Genomic DNA, 19,628 nt, shown 5'->3' on the forward strand with positions numbered 1-19,628 from the left:
ACAGACCTTTGTTGACAAAGCAATGTCTCTGCTTTTTAATATGCTGTGTGGGTAAGCGTCTTTTAATTTCATGGCTGCAGTCATCATCTGCAGTGATTTTGGAGCCCCCCAAAATAAAGTCTGCCACTGTTTCTATTGTTTCCCCATCTATTTATCATGAAGTGATGGGACCAGATACTATGATCTTAATTTTCTGAATGTTGAGCTTTAAGCCAACTTTTTCACTCTCCTCTTTCACTTTCATCAAGAGGCTTTTTAGTTCTTCACTTTCTGCCATAAGGGTTGTGTCATCTGCACATCTGAGGTTATTGATATTGCTCCCAGCAATCTTGATTCGAGCTTGTCCTTCATCCAGCCTGGCATTTTGCATGATGTACTCTGCATATAAGTTAAATAAGCAGGGTGACAGTATACAGCCTTGACATACTCCTTTTCCTATTTGGAACCAGTCTGTTGTTCCGTGTCCAGGTCTAACTGTTGCTTCCTGACTGCATACAGATTTCTCAGGAGGCAGGTAAGGTGGTCAGGTATTCCCATCTCTTTCAGAATTTTCCACAGTTTATTGTGATCCACACAGTCAAAGGCTTTGGCATAGTCAATAAAGCAGAAGTAGATGCTTTTCTAGAACTCTCTTGCTTTTTCAGTGATTCAGCAGATATTGACAATTTGATCTGTGTTTCCTCTGCCTTTTCTAAAACCAGCTTGAACGTCTGGAATTTGATGGTTCAGATACTGTTGAAGCCTGGCTTGGAGAATTTTGAGCATTACTTTACTAGCGTGTGAGATGAGTGCAATTGTGCAGCAGTAGTTTGAACATTATTTGGCATTGCGTTTCTTTGGAATTGGAATGAAAACTGACCTTTTCCGGTCCTGTGGCCACTGCTGAGTTTTACAAATTTGCTGGCATATTGAGTGCAGCACTTTCATAGCATCATCTTTTAGAATTTGAAGTAGCTCAACTGGAATTCCATCACCTCTACTAGCTTTGTTCATAGTGATGCTTCCTAAGGCCCACTGGACTTCGAATTCCAGAATTTCTGACTCTAGGTGAGTGATCACACCATCTTGATTATCTGGGTCGTGAAGGTCTTTTTGTATAGTTCTGTGTATTCTTGCCACCTCTTCTTAATATCTTCTGCTTCTGTTAGGTCCATACCATTTCTGTCCTTTATTGTGCTCATCTTTGCATGAAATGTTCCCTTGGTATCTCTAATTTTCTTGAAGAGATCTCTAGTCTTTCCCATTCTGTTGTTTTCCTCTATTTCTTTGCATTGATCGCTGAAGAAGGCTTTCTTATCTCTCCTTGCTATTCTTTGGAACTCTGCATTCAAATGGGTATCTTTCCTTTTTTCCTTTGCTTTTCACTTCTATTCTTCTCACAGCTATTTGTAAGTCCTCCTCAGACAAACATTTTGCCTTTTTGCACTTCTTTTTCTTAAGGATAGTCTTGATCCCTGCCTCCTGTACAGTGTCATGAACCTCTATCCATAGTTCTTCTGGCACTCTGTCTGTCAAATCTAATCCATTGAATCTATTTTTCACTTCCACCGTATAATCATAAGGGATTTGATTTAGGTCATACCTGACCTAAATCTAGTGGTTTTCGCTACTTTCTTCAATTTAAGCCTGAATTTGGCAATAAGGACTTCATGATCTGAGCCACAGTCAGCTCCTGGTCTTGTATTGGCTGACTGTATAGAGCTTCTCCATCTTTGACTGCAAAGAATATAATCAATCTGATTTCAGTATTGACCGTCTGGTGATGTCTGTGTGTAGAGGCTTCTTTTGTTGTTGGCAGAGGCTATTTGCTATGACCAGTGCGTTCTCTTGGCAATATTCTGTTAGCCTTTGCCCTGCTTCATTCTGTACTCCAAGGCCAAATTTGCCTGTTACCCCAGGTATTTCTTGACTTCCTATTTTTGCATTCCAGTATTCTGTTTGTCTCAAACTTTATTCTTAGGCTTCTTCAGCTTCATTTGCTGCAAAGAATGAATTGTATATAAGCAAAAACTGAAAAGAGCTTCAGTGTCCAGGGCCTTAGGCTTAAAAATATTAGAGATCTAGATTTTATCAGATCCATATTCTGTTTATTAGATATCTTAAAGCCACCACTGGGAAAGGGCATCTCTAGCCTAGTAATTCTTTTTTCTCTCTAAGAGTTCCCACTTCCCCTTTAGTTGTCAGTTTCCATTGCTTCCAGTTTTGGTTCTTTGTGTAACTTGCCCCAGGGCTAATCCTGGGCAAGATTACTGTGATAAGATTTGTAGTGGAAAAGAGAAGGTAATGTTCAGCATTTCCTACCCTCATCCATGACAAACCCTTCCTTACTTCAATCTTATATTATGCACCTCCCACTTTATGTAATAAATTGTCCAGAACCCACCTGTGAAACCATGATTTAGACAAGCCTCTCTAATAGCAATGATCATGTTGTATTACAGTTAACCATTTTTCATGCTTGTCCTCAATATCATATTCATATCTGAATCCCCAAGGCCTACCATAGTGCCTAAAAGATTCCTAGTGGCTAAATGGGTTTTCTTTTGAAATGTAAGTATGCTTAAGAACCTTAAATTAAAGATGCTAATTTAGCTATCTGGGCCTTTGTCTATCCTAACTTTGGAAGGACAGGGGAAAAGAGAGCTCCTTCAGCCTATTTCCTATTTTCACAAGCAGATACTCTAGGCTTTGCTACCCTTTTACCCAGCTTTATTGTTGTTCTGTCCCTAAGTTGTGTCCGATTCTTTGTGACCCTAGGGACTGCAACATGCCAGGCTTCCCTGTCCTTCGCTATCTCCCAGAGTTTGCTCAAACTCATGTCCCTTGAGTCAGTGATGCCCAGCTACCTGTGGGAGACTTCTGAAGTCACCCTCTTTCTGCATACTTGTTCCTCCTGCAGATTCTTCTCTTTGGGCTCCCTTTCTCATCTCTTCCTATTCCTGCCCATTCCCACCCTGGCTCCCTGGCCTGTAGGTCTTGTCCATCCAGCTGCACCCCACACCTCACTGAAGACTGGGATAGGATTCCCTCTGCTGCCTCCTCCCCCTGTAGCCGTGGGCAGTTCTACCCATCCCCACATCAGCTGGCTTCTGAGGCCCAGCCCAGCCAGGGCCTGATTGATCCCCAGCTCTCCGTCATGCCTTCTATCATCTTTCTGCCAAGGGGAGGTGAGACACAGTAAATCTTGATATTGGGGCAGAACTAGACATCATTTGGGCTGACCTGCCAATTTAGTTCGTATGACACTTTTTCCTATGGAGAAAAATGAAACTAAATAAATGACCTATAAAAACTTAATAAATATAAATTTTTTATTATCCCTGGGTCAAGAAGATCCCTTGGAGGAGGGAATGGCAACTGACTTCAGTATTCTTGCCTGGGAAATCCCACAGACATAGGAGCCTGGTCGCCTATAGTCCATTAGGGTTGTGAAGAGTCAGACATGACTGAGGGACTAACACTTTCATAACAAGGTTAGTCAAGGCTATGGTTTTTCCAGTGGTCATGTATGGATGTGAGAGTTGGACTGTGAAGAAGGCTGAGCACCGAAGAATTGATGCTTTTGAACTGTGGTGTTGGAGAAGACTCTTGAAGGTCCCTTGGACTGCAAGGAGATCCAACCAGTCCATTCTGAAGGATATCAGCCCTGGAATTTCTTTGGGAGGAATGATGCTAAAGCTAAAGCTCCAGTCCTTTGGCCACCTCATGCGAAGAGTTGACTCATTGGAAAAGACTCTGATGCTGGGAGAGATTGGGGGCAGGAGGAGAAGGGGACGACCGAGGATGAGATGGCTGGATGGCATCACGGACTCGATGGATGTGAGTCTGAGTGAACTCTGGGAGTTGGTGATGGACAGGGAGGCCTGGCGTGCTGCGATTCATGGGGTCGCAAAGAGTCAGACACAACTGAGCAACTGAACTGAACTGAACTGAACTGAACTGAACAAGCTTAATAAATAGAAGTTGTTCATTAAATATGGAAAGGAAATCTGATAATATTCCATTACCAGTCCTCATTTTACAGTTTAAATACTCAAAAGTTCAGGTGGGTTGAGTAATTTTTTTCAATAGTCATGTTTTCTGGTAGAATTTCATATTACAGCTGACTTAATTTCACACCTAGGTCAATCTGCAACATTTTTTCTTCCAGAGCAGAAATTTTGAATTATTCTAACATTATTTATTAAATTTCATGTTTCACATTATATTGGTATATAAGAATCATAGCACTTTTCTTTCTAACCCAGATTTAGGTCGATCTCGAGAACTTCAGTATGTGTACGTGGATAACAACATTCATCTGAAAGGCTTGCCATCCTTTCTGTACAACAAAGTCATCGGGTGCAGTGGGTAAGGCTGATTTCACATTTTATACTAATACTCAGCTCTTTTGCTAGCTTTATTTCTACTTCAGTACTTAGCCCTGATAAAACTCAAAAATAGATGTATGATTTTTGATAATCCTGTTCAATTTTGTTTTGAGATTTAACATGCTAAACCAAGTACCCTTAGAAACCAAAAATATTGAACGAGCAATTAGGATATTTTATTTTGAGTTTAGTTCGTAAGTTATAAATTTGGTCAATTATTTGTTGTTTTCCAGGTAAAAGAAAAACTAATTCATGCATACCATTATAAACTCAGTAGTATCAGTCACAAATACTGGAGGAATCAGTGTTAATGTAAAAGTTTTTCTTTTCCTTCCATTGCAGTGACAATTTTACTACACTGAGACTTTACCAATTGAAAATATTTACAGCTTGACAATTTGAAATAGTCCCTCAGTACAAATCATGATTCCAGCAACCAAAGCAGATGTTTCAGTTAATAGGAAATGAAGAACTTTTATTTTCAGGACAGCATTAATCTTTCCTTCTCAGTTAGGCTTTTAGAAAGATAATGTCAGCTTCTCCTCCTATAGCAGTGAGACAGAAGCACCCTGAAGTGGTTCCCAGAGTGGCATGGGCTCAATACAGGACAGCTCAGCTGCCAGTCCAGCTTTTGACTGGCCTCACTTTCCTCACTTAAGCAGCCACAGGATACTTGGAACACCTCTGAGGCTACTTAGCCAGCATATTGACTCTCTCTTTATAATTTCAAACATCCTGAATAACTTGACTCGTACTCTATATATTTCTGGCAAGAAAAGGGATGACAATAAGCCTGTACATAGAGACAGCCATTCCCCTGCTGGCCTGGCTCCAGGGGATGGGCCCTGAGCAGTGATTGCTCCAGAGAGGGTAATCCTAGAAGTAGTGGCCTTCCCCTAGGAAAAATTATGCACTTGTTATCTTGGAAGAGCCCTAGATGAATTCAGTGCCTGTGCAGGCTGATGAAATATAAGCCCAGAGATATATTCCAGAACTTTCTGTGAAGAACAGATAGTAGAATATGTGGTAGAGTTTTTAGCTCAGTGATTTTTCTGCAGCTGATCGTACAACAGCTGTGCTACTACTCACTCACTAATCCTAATAAGTTCTTAAACTATCTATAATATAGCCTAATTTTTCCAAGTGTGAGCAAAATACCCTCAGTCACCAAGATCCATGTAATGATGCAAGCAGGCTCCAAGGCTGAAGGCAGTTTTTTCTGCATCAAAGCCTTCAGAGACTGCACTGTAATATGATCTAAAATTTCTGCCATAATAAAGGAATAGCTCTTACTTGAGTGTAAGTAAGTGTTTTTTTGGTGTTTAGCTATAGCTGTTACTGACTGCCACAAGGTTCTATTTGTGCCGAGTTGAGAGGTACATATTTCCTTGTATTTCTTTTTAATTTTTGGCCACACCATATGACTTGCAGGATCTTTGTTCCCTGACCAGGGATTGAACCTGGGCCCATGGCAGAGAGAACACTGAGTCCTGACCACAGAACCACCAGAGAATTCCACCCCCGACCCCTGCGCTTTTTAAAAATATATTTTCATTGTTGACTTGGCATCTGGTGGCACAATTAGTGAATTTTATGAGAGCTTCACATCTTTGAGAAAATAAAGAATAAGGCAAAATATGCCAGTTATTAGCAGATAGCCTACACTTTTTATTATTATTGGCATATTCCTTTGGTAGTAATAATAAGATAAAATTATTAAAAGGAAAGTTATCAAGCAATCAGTTTTCTAATTTTAGTGGATTTTGGAGTGTTGGCAGTCCCATGTGCCAATAAAATGTGATCCAAAAGGTATTTTTAATCTATCGGTTTAACTTAGAATGCATTTTGTATAGAAGCAGTATTGGTGGTTATACTCCTAGCCAGTTCATTAAATGGTCATTTAATCCATTTTGCACCCTGAAAGTTATACTTACTTATAAAATATTTCTGTGCAAAAACGTATTCAAAATTCTAATGTTCAGTTGATTAGTTGTGTCTGACTCTTTGTGACCCCAGGGACTACACCACACCAGGCTTCCCTGTCCTTCACCATCTCTGGAGCTTGCTCAAACTCATGCCTGTTGAGTCAGTGAGGGCATCCAACCATCTTGTCCTCTGTCATCCCCTTCTCCTGCCTTCAATCTTTCCCAGCATCACGGTCTTTTCTAATGAATTGGCTCTTTGCATCAGGTATCAAAGTATTGGAGCTTCAGTTTCAGCGTCATTTCTTCTAATGAATAATCAGGTTTGAATTTCTTTAGAATTGACTGGTTTGATCTCCTTGCAGTCCAAGGGACTCTCAAGAGTCTTCTCCAACACCACATTTCAAAAGTATCAATTCTGCGGCACTCAGCTTTCTTTATGGTCCAACTCTTATATCCATACATGACTACTGGAAAAAACCAAACCTTTGACTAGACGGACCTTTTTTGTCAAACTCATGTCTCTGCTTTTTAATATGCTGTCTGAGTTTGTCATAGCTTTTCTTCCAAGGAATAAGCATCTTAATTTCATGGCTGCAGTCACCATTGGCAGTGATTTTGGAGCCCAAGAAAATAAAATTTGTCAGTTTCCACTGTTTTCCCATCTATTTGCTATGAAGTGATGGGACCAGATGCCATGGTCTTTGGTTTTGGAATGTTGAGTTTTAAGCCAGCTTTTTCACTCTCCTCTTTCACCTTCATCAAAAGGCTCTTTAGTTCCTCTTCTCTTTGTGCCATAAGAATGCTGTTATCTGTATATCTGAAGTTATTGATATTTCTATTGGGAATATTGATTCCATCATGTGCATCACCCAGCCCAGCGTTTCTCATGATGTAGTCTGCAAAGTTAAATAAGCAGGGTGATGATATACAACCTTGATGTACTCCTTTCCTGATTTGGAACCAGTCTACTGTTCCATGTCCGGTTCTAACTGTTGCTTCTTGACCTGCATACAGGTTTCACAAGAGGCAGCTTTGTAAAGTGGTCTAGTATTCCCATCACTTGAAGAATTTTCCACAGTTTGTTGTGATCCACACAGTCAAAGGCTTTACTGTAGTCAGTGAAGCAGAAGTAAGATGTTTTTTCTGGAATTCTCTTGCTTTTTCTGTGATCCAACAGATGTTGATAATTTGATCTCTGTCTGGTTCCTCTGCCTTTTGTTTTTTCAGATTTTATTTTTACTTTACAATATTGTATTGGTTTTGCCATACATCAACATGAATCCACCATGGGTGTACACGTGTTCCCAATCCTGAACCCCCCTCCCACCTCCCTCCCCATACCATCCCTCTGGGTCATCCCAGTGCACCAGCCCCAAGCATCCTGCATCCTGCATCGAACCTGGACTGGCTATTCGTTTCTTATATGATATTATACATGTTTCAGTGCCATTCTCCCAAATCATCCCACCCTCTCCCTCTCCCCCAGAGTCCAAAAGACTGTTCTTTACATCTGTGTCTCTTTTGCTGTCTTGCATACAGGGTTATCGTTACCATCTTTCTAAATTCCATATATATGCGTTAGTATACTGTATTGGTGTTTTTCTTTCTGGCTTACTTCACTCTGTATAATAGGCTCGAGTTTCATCCACCTCATTAGAACTGATTCAAATGTATTCTTTTTAATGGCTGAGGATTACTCCATTGTGTATATGTACCACAGCTTTCTTATCCATTCATCTGCTGATGGACATCTAGGTTGCTTCCATGTCCTGGCTATTATAAACAGTGCTGCGATGAACATTGGGGTACACGTGTCTCTTTCAATCCTGATTTCCTCGGTGTGTATGCCCAGCAGTGGGACTGCTGGGTCATAAGGCAGTTCTATTTCCAGTTTTTTAAGGAATCTCCACACTGTTCTCCATAGTGACTGTACTAGTTTGCATTCCCACCAACAGTGTAAGAGGGTTCCCTTTTCTCCACACCCTCTCCAGCATTTATTGCTTGTAGACTTTTGGATCGCAGCCATTCTGACTGGCATGAAATAGTACCTCATTGTGGTTTTGATTTGCATTTCTCTGATAATGAGTGATGTTGAGCATCTTTTCATGTGTGTGTTAGCCATCTGTATGTCTTCTTTGGAGAAATGTCTGTTTAGTTCTTTGGCCCATTTTTTGATTGGGTCGTTTATTTTTCTGGAATTGAGCTGCAGGAGTTGCTTGTATATTTTCTAAAACCAGCTTGATCGTCTGGCAGTTCTCAGTTCACGTACTGTTGAAGTCTGGCTTGGAGAATTTTGAGCGCTACTTTGCTAGCATGTGAGATGAGTACAGTTGTGCAGTTGTTTAAAAATTCTTTGACATTGCCCTTCTTTGGGATTAGAATGAAAACTGACCTTTTCCAGTCCTGTGGCCACTGCTGAGTTTTCCAAATTTGCTGGCATATTGAGTACAGTACTTTCACAGCATCATATTTTAGGATTTGAAATCGCTCACCTGGAATTTCATCACCTCCACTAGTTTTGTTCGTAGTTATGCTTCCTAAGGCCCAGTTGACTTCGCACTCCAAGATGTCTGGCTCTAGGTGAATGATCACACCATCGTGGATATCTGGGTCATTAAAATCTTTTTTGTATAGTTTTTCGTGTATTATTACCAGTTCTTCTTAATCTCTTCTGCTTCTATTAGGTCCATACCATTTCTGTCCTTTATTGAGCCCATCTTTGCATGAAATATTCCCTTGGTATCTCTAATTTTCTTAAAGAGATCTCTAGTCTTTCCCATTCTGTTGTTCTTCTCTATTTCTTTGCATTGTTTACTGAGGAAGGCTTTCTTATCTCTCCTTGCTCTTCTTTGGAACTCTACATTCAGATGGATACATCCTTCCTTTTCTCCTTTGCCGTTCGCTTCTCTTCTTTTCTCAGCTATTTGTAAGGCCTCCCCAGATAACCATTTGCCTTTCTCTTTCTTGGGGATGGTTTTGATCACTGCCTCCTGTACAGTGTTGTGAACTTCCATCTGTAGTTCTTCAGGCACTCTATCGGGTCTAATCCCTGTTTCTCACTTCCACTGTATAATCATAAGTGATTTGATTCAGGTCATACCTGAATGGCCTAGTAGTTTTCCACATTTTCTTCAATTTAAGTCTGAATTTTTCAATAAGGGGTTTGTGATCTGAGCCACAGTCAGCTCCTGGTCTTGTTTTTGCTGACTGTATAGAGCTTCTCCATCTTCAGCTACAAAGAATATAATCAATCTGATTTCTGTATTGACCAAATACTGGTATTTCAGCATCTGGTGATGTCCATGTGTAGAATAATCTCTTGTGTTGTTGGAAGAGGGTGTTTGCTATGACCAGTGTATTCTCTCGGCAAAACTCAATTAGCCTTTGCCCTGCTTCGTTTTGTACTTGAAGGCCAAATTTGCCTATTACTCCAGGTATCTCTTGACTTCCTATTTTTGTATTCCTGTCCCATATGAAGAAAGTTTAGTTCAGTTCAGTCGCTCAGTCATGTCCGACTCTTTGCGACCCCATGAATCGCAGCATGCCAGGCCTCCCTGTCCATCACCATCTCCCGGAGTTCACTCAGACTCAGGTCCATTGAGTCCATGATGCCATCCAGCCATCTCATCCTCGGTCGTCCCCTTCTTCTCCTGCCCCCAATCCCTCCCAGCATCAGAGTCTTTTCCAATGAGTCAACTCTTTGCATGAGGTGTCCAAAGTACTGGAGCTTCAGCTTTAGCATCATTCCTTCCAAAGAAGACGGAGAAGCTCTATACAGTCAACAAAAACAAGACCAAGAGCTGACTGTGGCTCAGATCATGAACTCCTTATTACAAAATTCAGACTCAAAATGAAGAAAGTAGGGAAAACCGCTAGACCATTCAGGTATGACCTAAATCAAATCCCTTGTGATTATACAGTGGAAGTGAGAAATAGATTTAAGGGCCCAGATCTGATAGATAAAGTGCCTGATGAACTATGGAATGAGGTTTGTGACATTGTAGAGGAGACAGGGATCAAGACCATCCCCATGGAAAAGAAATGCAAAAAAGCAAAATGGCTGTCTGGGGAGGCCTTACAAATAGCTGTGAAAAGAAGAGAGGCAAAAAGCAAAGCAGAAAAGGAAAGATATAAGCATCTGAATGCAGAGTTCCAAAGAATAGCAAGAAGAGATAAGAAAGCCTTCTTCAGAGATCAATGCAAAGAAATAGAGGAAAACAACAGAATATGAAGAAAAGGACATCTTTTTTTTGGTGTTAGTTCTAGAAGGTCTTGTACATCTTCACAGAACAGTTCAATTTCAGCTGCTTTGGCATTCATGGTTGGGGCATAGACTTGGGTTGCTATGACATTGAATGGTTTATCTTGGAAACAGAGATCATTCTGTCATTTTTGAGATTGCACCCAAGCACATCCAAGCATTTTGGACTCTTTTGTTGACTGTGAGGGCTACTCCATTTATTCTAAGGGATTCTTGCCCACAATAGTAGATATAATGGTCATTTAAATTAAATTCATACATTCTGGTCCTTTTAGCTCACTGATTACTAAAATGTCAAAGTTCACTCTTGCCATCTCCTATTTGACCACTTCCAATTTGCCTTGATTAATGGGACCTAACCTTCCAGGTTCCTATGCAATAGTGTTCTTTACAGCATCAGACTGTACTTTCACCACCAGTCACATCCACAACTGGGTGTTGTTTCCACTTTGGCTCAGCCTCTTCATTCCTTCTGGAATTATTTCTCTGCTCTTCTCCAGTAGCATACTGGGCACCTACCAACCTGGTGAGTTCATCTTTCAGTGTCATCTCTTTTGCCTTTTCATACTGTTCATGGGGTTCTCAAGGCAAGAATACTAAAGTGGTGTGCCATTCCCTTCTCCAGTGGACCACATTCTGTCAGACCTCTCCAGCACGACCCACTCATCTTGGGTGGCCCCACACGGCGTGGCTCCTGGTTTCTTTGAGTTAGTCAAGGCTGTGGTCCATGTGATCAGTTTGGTTAGTTTTCTGTGATTATGGTTTTCATTCTGTCTGCTCTCTGATGGATGAGGGTAAGAGGCTTATAGAAGCTTCTCAATGGGAGGGATTGGCTGTGGGGAAAACTAGGTCTTGCTCTGGTGGGCCAGGCCATGCTCAGTAAATCTTTAACCCAATTTTCTGCTGATGAGTGGGGCTGTGTTCTCTCCCTATAGTTTGGCCTGAGGCCAAACTATGGTAGCGGTAATGGCAACCTTCTTCAAAAGGACTTACGGCAGCATGCTGCAGCTCCCAGGGTTGTTGTGTTCAGCACCCCTGACCCTGCTGGAGGCCTCACACCTCTGCCAGAGACTCCCGGACACTCACAGGCAAGTCTAGCTCAGTCTCTTGTGGGGTCACTGCTCCTTTCTCCTGAGTCCTGGTACACAGAAAGTTTTGTTGTGCCCTCCAAGAGTCTGTTTCCCCAGTCCTGTGGAAGTTCTATAATCAAATTCTGCTGGCCTTCAAAGTCAAATTCCTGGGGGTTCTCAGTCCCTTTGTGGGATCCCCAGGTTGGGCAGTCTGTTACGGGCCGTAGAACTTTTGCAACAGTAGAAGAACTTCTTTGGTATAGTTGTTCTCCAATTGGTGAGTCACCTGCTCGGCGGCTCGATAGTGGCGCTGTTGGTGACCTCCTCCAAGAGGACTTAGGCCACATGCCACGCCTCCCGCATCTGCTGCACCAGAGCCCCTGTCCCCGTGCAGGTCACTGCCGACCTGTGCCACCTTAGGAGACACTGAAACACTCACAGGCAGGTCTGGCTCAGTCTCTTGTGGAGGTCACTGCTCCATTCCTTGGGTCCTGGTGGGCACAGGTTTTGTTGGTGCCCTCCAAGCATCTCTGACGGGTCTTAGATTTGATTTTAATGCAGTTGTGCCCCTCCTACCATCTTACTGGGGCTTCTCCTTTGCCCTTGGGTGCATGGTATCTTTTTTTGGTGGGATCCAACATTCTCCTGTCGACGGTTATTCAGCAGCCATCGAACTCTAATACATGGTAACTATTGAAGTCTTAACAACAGAATTAAGGAGCTCCCTTCTTTTATCTCTTTTGTCTGTTGTATATATTCAAAGGGAGTCTCCCATTCCAAGTCCAAGGAAAGGTGGTTTGGGAAAAGAAGGGCAAGGTGAAGAACAAGCTTCTAAGGTAAACCTGTGTGAAGGACATTAGGGTGTCGGAGTCCTAGGAAGTGTACCGCTTGCTTCTGAACGAGGATCGTGGTTCAGTTGTTTATTCAGTGCATATTTTTGAGCAGCTCCTCTGTGTGGTTATTCTCTAGACAGTGGCTATACGGTGTAGGAGCCAAACTGTTCAGCTCCTCCTGCCTTCGTGGACCTCATAATCTAACTAGGGATCCAGATGAACAGTCAGTAGCTAAACATACCTGGCGCTGATTCTTTCCAAGCAGATGGTATTTAAGCTGAAAACAGAAGAATCTCACACTGTTTTCCACCACCATCACATGCTCCTTCTAGCCCAGGAGTAGGTCTAGGATAAAGAGCACACCAGCTCCTGCTGTGCTGTGCTTTCCCGGAAACTATCATCTTACCCTTTTCTGATTAACAGTCACGGAAAACTGGAGCAGAATGAGTACAGCTTTAGGGATCTGTGGCATGATATTAAAAAGTCAGATATATAGATAGATATGTATATATGTGTATAAAATTCACATCACAGAAGGAAAATAGAGAAGCAAATGTAAAACATATAAAAAGGTATAAAAATAGCAATTAAACATTGCACAGTTTCAAGAATTCTCAGAAGTCTCATGAAATTATATTTGCTATTCATAGAAATATGAATAAAGGTAGCTTCTGCTTATTTCATGTTTATTTGTCAAATAATTATTGAACATTAAGTAGCAAGTAAGCACTGTGCTGATAATTGTAGAAAAGATCATTTAGATATTTATCCTAATATAAAAAATAATTACCCTAAGAGAAAAGTAGAATAGTGAAAATCTATAGCATAGTGCCTGTTTATGACCTAGTTTTGAAGTCACATACCGGCTTTCTCTTACATCCTATTGATTACACTGGTTAACCCTGTTCCTTGTGGAGGAGACTTCCAGGAGGGGAGGAGCATGGGAGCCACCCTGGATTGCACTCGTGCTCTTTGCTAGTCTCTTAGAAAAATGTGGTTGTTATTTTGTCTGGATTTGTCTTACTACAGAAATAAATGTCTTTATTTCTTTTTTGTTTTACCTCAAAGGAGAAGTCTCTCCCATGGTAGAATTTTATAAAGTGGAATTGGCACATTTGCCTACTCAGAAGACCTATATCAAAAGTGGCCCTGTATCAGGTTTATTTTCTCAGTTGTCTGATTGTACGAGTCAAAGAAAACCAAGTCATTGCTGTGCTTTTTCTTATATAAATAAGCAATTATAGCTGAGTTTGGGTACAAGTTGGATAAATACTTCGGTTAAATGGTTTGTTAATATAACTGCTGAAGATAACAGAGTTGTCTGATGCATTCTGAATTCTGAGTTAAATCAATGTACTAGAAAATATCCTTTGGATTACAGTGCATTTTTGTGTAGGGGCTGCCTACATACCCAAAACAAGCAATAGTAGATACTTGAATCACACCTCCATGGGACAGGCACAAAGCAGCCTAACTACAGATTAAAAAAAATAACAAAACTGAGGTACGATTTGAGCTATCATTCAAGAGTTTGTACTTTGATTCCAATGCAATTATTAATTGCTTATTTAAAAATTACTAACATTCCTTCTAAGATTTAGAAAAATTTAACAGAATTCAGAGTATCCACAATATAACTTTCCAGATGTCCAGGGTGCAATCTCAAATTGCATAACATTTGAAGAATAAAGAAAATATGATCTAGTGTCAAGGAAAGTAAAAACTTTACAGCTTAACACAGAATGGTATAAGAGGAAAAGTCAGTGAACTTGGAAGGTAGATCAATAGAAAAGATTCAATCTGAAGAACATGAAAAAACATTGAAAACAAGTATGAACTACAGCATCATTGGGAAACTGCCAGACAGTATAAAAAAACCTGAGAGAAAATGGGGCAGAAATAACAACAAAGTTGTTTGAACAAATATTGTCCAAAAACTTGCCAAATATGATTAAACATATAAATTTACATTTTCAAGAAACTAAGTGAACTCTAAGCAATATAGATTACAAAAAAAAAAACCATACCCAGACAAAGCTGCTGAAAACCAAACGTAAAAAGAAAATCTTGAAACCAACCAGAGAAAAATGACAAATTACATACAAAGAACTCAAAAGACTGTTGCCTTCAAATTTTGAAGGCCAGGAAACAGTAGAATGATATTTTTAAAGTGCCAAAGAAAAAAACAGTCAACCTAGCAACCAGCAAAAATATCCTTCAAAAATGAAAGTAAAATAAATGTGTTCCCAGATGGAACAAAACTAAGTCTTGAAGAGACTCTGCCAAGAGGACAGATGCTTTATCCAAATCAAGGCTTATTCTATCAGGGTGGCATAGCTTCTTTCCTTCCCCATATTCATTTCTCCCCTTTCCTTTTAGCTTTTTTTTTTTTTTTGCTAAAAAGGATTAATCTGATAGCAGTTCCCTCAATAATGAGCATGTGGATGACAGTATATTTTCTGAAGTACAAAATTTAGTCATTTGGGTTCTTTTGGTTAGGGGATTTAAACTAATTCTTTACTCTCAACACTTTGGTCGGTGGAGTGATAAGTTTGAAAATGCATATGAATTAATTTGCTAAATCACATACATGTTTTGGAGCATAATCTTAGTGGCAAAGTTACGTTACTATTCATTTATCTTGTTTAGGTTTACATGTTGAATGGCAGCTCTGAAAACATTGAATTGAAAAGGAATTGTGATCATTGTTATAAATTGTCTGTGTAACTAAGCCAAGGGTCCTGACATTTTTAACCGATTTCAATTCAGTTTTTAAAGCATTTATTTATTTAACTGTCTTGGGTCTTAGTTGTAGCATGTGGGATCTAGTTCCCTGACCACGGATCGAACCCGGGCTCCCTGCATTGAAACGTGGAACCTTAGCCGCTGGAGCACCAACTCATTATAATAACCAACCCACTTAAGGATTTGAATGTAATCTTTTTTGTAATTACCTCAGCATTCATTCTAAAATAATAAAAACTATTGAGTTAGAAGTTAAAGTTACCAAAGCCTAATAATTGCCACTTAATAGTTATTTCATGCTATTGTGAACTGAACACATCATGGAGCTCCCATCTCTCTTTACTGTTTCACGATGACTTCTTACTGAGATGAGCAGCACTAACTTTCAAGATAGGTGCCTTTCCTGCCTCCTCTCCCATTTGCTCTACTCTCCCATAGACATGACTCTCTAGCCACTGGAACTATTTGTGTAGCCCTGTCTGCCCTGTGCAAATCCCTGTTCCCTTTCCCTAGAATATCATCATGTTAATCTTAGGTTTCAATAGAGAATCCTTCACAGCAACATCGAGGCTAGCATTTGACTAAAGGTCTGGGTACCGTGATCAAGCCAAGTGAATATGAAAACCACCACAGCATGTATATTACCCCCCAGAATCACTTATTATAATAAGAAGAAAGCACAGCTATAAGTATTTCTACCTTACTGTGTACCAGGTCCTATACTCATAGATTTATCTGTTTATTGCACATAATCCTCCCAGCAACCCTTGTAATATCATCCCTGTCTTAGAAATTAAGAAACTGGAGCTCAGAAAGATTAAGCAAGGTGTTCCAGGTCACAAAGCTAGTTGGCAGTAGAGTTACCATCTACTTTATTGTCCACACCTAACCACTGCACTGTATACACTGTCTCCCTCTTCTCCTTGGTCTAAAGTCACCTCTGTATGTTTGAGCTTCTTTACTAGCTTCCCGAAAGCAAGGGTGAAGAATCCCTTTCTTTTCCTACGTCACTCCGTGTAGTGGAGTCTCTGATGAGGTTGCGGTTGGTTGGCCAGGACCAGCAGAAGGACACCTGCTCGTGTGAATTCCTCCCTCACAGCCTGCATTCTGCAGAGCTGCCCCTCTTCTCCAGGGTTAACCAGAGAAGGCATGTAATAGAAGTTTTGTAAAATGAGTTTAATTAGCTGTTTGTAGCCAGTGGTGAAGAATAGGAACTTGTGCTTAAAGAATTTTCAAAGGGAAATTAGATGGTATGTGAAATGAGGATCCACTTAACTGTTCATGTGAGTCTTTTCAGCGGTTTCTGTCAGAAACCTATCTTTCTAGCATTAGGAAAAGTATGGCTTTCAGTTTTCTAAACCTTTGTTATTGTTACATTCTTTGGACAGTGTCCTTGTAGAGTTTAATCAACGGTTGTAAGGTTAAGAAGCAGCAGCTGTTAAGGCAATAACAGTATGAAGTAATTATTTGTGAATCACTTGCTTGCTTTTTACCTGTTTTTATTATTCTATGGTTTTTCTCAGTATTCTCATACTAAAGTATGGCTATAAAGTTTGAAAACAATATGCTTTACCATGAGTATCAGGCTTCTCCATAGCAACAGAACCAGTAGAAAGAGAGAGACTGTGTGTGTGTACATGTGTGTGTGGGTGTGTGAGTAGGTGGGGTGATGGACACTGAGAGGGAAAGGAGAAGGAAATTGGTTTATTTTACAAAACTGGCTCATATGATTGTGGGCACTGGCAAGTCTGAAGTTTGCAGAGCATGTTAGAGACCCAAAGAAGAGCTGATATGGCAGCTTGAGTTTAAAGACAGTCTAGAGGCAGAATTTTTCCTTGAGCACTCAGTCTTTTCCTCGTAAAGGTCTTCAACTGACTAGACAAGCCCACTCAACATTACAGAGGGTAATCAGCTTTATCAAAATCTGCTGATTTAATTGTTGAATATGCTGATTTAATTGTTGATCTCGCCTTTAAAATATGTTTACAGAAACATCTGAACTGGTGTTTGACCAAATATCTGGATGCCCTGGCCTAGCCAAATTGACACAAAAATTTAATCATCCTACCATGTATTGTATGTCATCAAAAGAATCATTTATTATGTGTCGGCCTGTGTTTCCAGACTTAGTGGCCATGCTGCATAATAGCATTTTGGATATGGTCCTCTCATCTGAATTTTCTCCATATTAAGAAACAGAGTAATTATAAAGTAAATTTTAAATTTATTTCCACATCTTTACAAAATGGTTCATAAGAGTTATGCCCGTTTAACACACGGAAATACTCATACAAAATCACAGTTGTGCTGCTACAGACTCTTATATGATCATATAGAGTCAACAGAGGTTTTGAAAGTATGAGAGATAAAGGCAAGGTAGCAAATCAAAGAAAAACATTTGAGGAAAATTTCATATAAATGTTGACACCATTGACAGGCCATTGTGCAGCTGCTTTGCTTTATTGTACCCATACTGGTTGTTAATTTATTGACAGTATTGAAGTGTCTCTGCACAAGTTAATGAATAGCCATTGAATTAAAAGCTCTTGCGGTCCCCCGCTGCTGTGTCTGCCCTTCCCCTAAGATTTCCCCATAATCCAGTAACTAAAAGACTAGCAGAACAGAGGGCTCTGGGAGAGGTACTATTTGTTTGTTTTTTGTTCATTTTATTAAATTGTAATTTACAAACAGAAAAGTTCACCCTTTTAGTGTATAATGCCACAAATTTTCACAAATGCATGCAATTGTATAGCCACTATTATAATCAAGGTTTGGAACAGTTCACTTACCCCAAGAATGTCCCTCATGTCCCTTAACTTTTCTTCTTAATGAGATTTAACTTCTCTTCTTAAGGAGACACACCAGCTCCTGGAAATAGGGCGTGTTTTGTATCCTTTTATTTTACCTTTTCCAGAATGTTATACAAATGGAATGACATGGGCTGCTGCAAACATATCTGGGGTTTTGTGTGAACATAAGTTCATTCCACTTGGGTAATATCTAAGAATGCATTTGCCAGGTTCTGTGGTAACTATATGTTTAACTTTACAAAAAGCTGCCAAACTGTTTCCAACATGACTGTGTTACTGTGTATTTCATGAGAATCCTTGTCAGTTTTTTTTTTTCTTTCAGACATTCTAGTAAGTGGGTAATGTCTCATGGTTTTAATTTGCATTTCTCTAATGATTGTTGATGTTGAACACCTTTTCATGTGCTTAGTTCCCTTTCATGTACAGTTGACCCTTGAATGATTCAGGGGTTGAGGCGGGTCCTTGGCACAGTTCACAATCCACATATACCTTATAGTTAGTGCTCTGTATCCAGGGTTCCACTTTGATCTCGTCAAGAAAATTAGAGATGCCAAGGAAACATTTCATGCAAAGGTGGGCTCAATAAAGGACAGAAATGGTATGGACCGAACAGAAGCAGAAGATATTAAGAGGTAGCAAGAATACACAGAAGAACTGTACAAAAAGGAGCTTCACAACCCAGATAATCACGATGGTGTGATCACTCACCTAGAGCCAGACATCCTGGAATGTGAAGTCAAGTGGGCCTTAGAAAGCATCACTATGAACAAAGCTAGTGGAGGTGATGGAATTCCAGTTGAGCTGTTTCAAATCCTGAACGATGATGCTGTGAAAGTGCTGCACTCAATATGCCAGCAAATTTGGAAAACTCAGCAGTGGCCACAGGACTGGAAAAGGTCAGTTTTCATTCCAATCCCAAAGAAAGGCAATGCCAAAGAATGCTCAAACTACTGCACAACTGCACTCATCTCACACGCTAGTAAAGTAATGCTTAAAATTCTCCAAGCCAGGCTTCAGCAATACATGAACCGTGAACTTCCAGATGTTCAAGCTGGTTTTAGAAAAGACAGAGGAACCAAAGATCAAATTGCCAACATCTGCTGGATCATCGAAAAAGCAAGAGAGTTCCAGAAAAACATCTACTTCTGCTTTATTGACTATGCCAAAGCCTTTGACTGTGTGGGTCACAATAAACTGTGGAAAAACAGAGATGGGCATACCAGACCACCTGACCTGCCTCTTGAGAAATCTGTATGCAGGTCAGGAGCAACAGTTAGAACTGGACATGGAACAACAGACTGGTTCCAAATAGGAAAAGGAATATGTCAAGGCTGTATATTGTCACCCTGCTTATTTAACTTATATGCAGAGTACATCATGAGAAACGCTGGGCTGAAGGAAGCACAACCTAGAATCAACATTGCTGGGAGAAATATCAATAACCTCAGATGTGTAGATGACACCACTCTTATGGCAGAAAGTGAAGAAGAACTAAAGAGCCTCTTGATGAAAGTGAAAGAGGAGAGTGAAAAAGTTGGCTTAAAGCTCAACATTCAGAAAACGAAGATCATGGCATCTGGCCCCATCACTTCATGGGAAATAGATGGGAAAACA

The 19,628-nt window shown here is 40.3% G+C and overlaps 1 protein-coding gene across 1 annotated transcript in view; it reads left to right on the forward strand.

Moving 5' to 3' along the window:
* LRRC28 (leucine rich repeat containing 28) overlaps nucleotides 1–19,628 on the forward strand; it is an 89,472-nt gene that overhangs the window by 21,808 nt on the left and 48,036 nt on the right. Inside the window, exon 2 of the mRNA XM_040257135.1 lies at nucleotides 4,248–4,350. Within this exon, the coding sequence (XP_040113069.1) occupies nucleotides 4,248–4,350 (103 nt within the window). The remainder of the gene's footprint in view (nucleotides 1–4,247; nucleotides 4,351–19,628) is intronic.

The sequence above is a fragment of the Oryx dammah genome, unplaced genomic scaffold (genome assembly GCF_014754425.2).
Source record: "Oryx dammah isolate SB20612 unplaced genomic scaffold, SCBI_Odam_1.1 HiC_scaffold_16, whole genome shotgun sequence".
NCBI lineage: Eukaryota > Metazoa > Chordata > Mammalia > Artiodactyla > Bovidae > Oryx > Oryx dammah.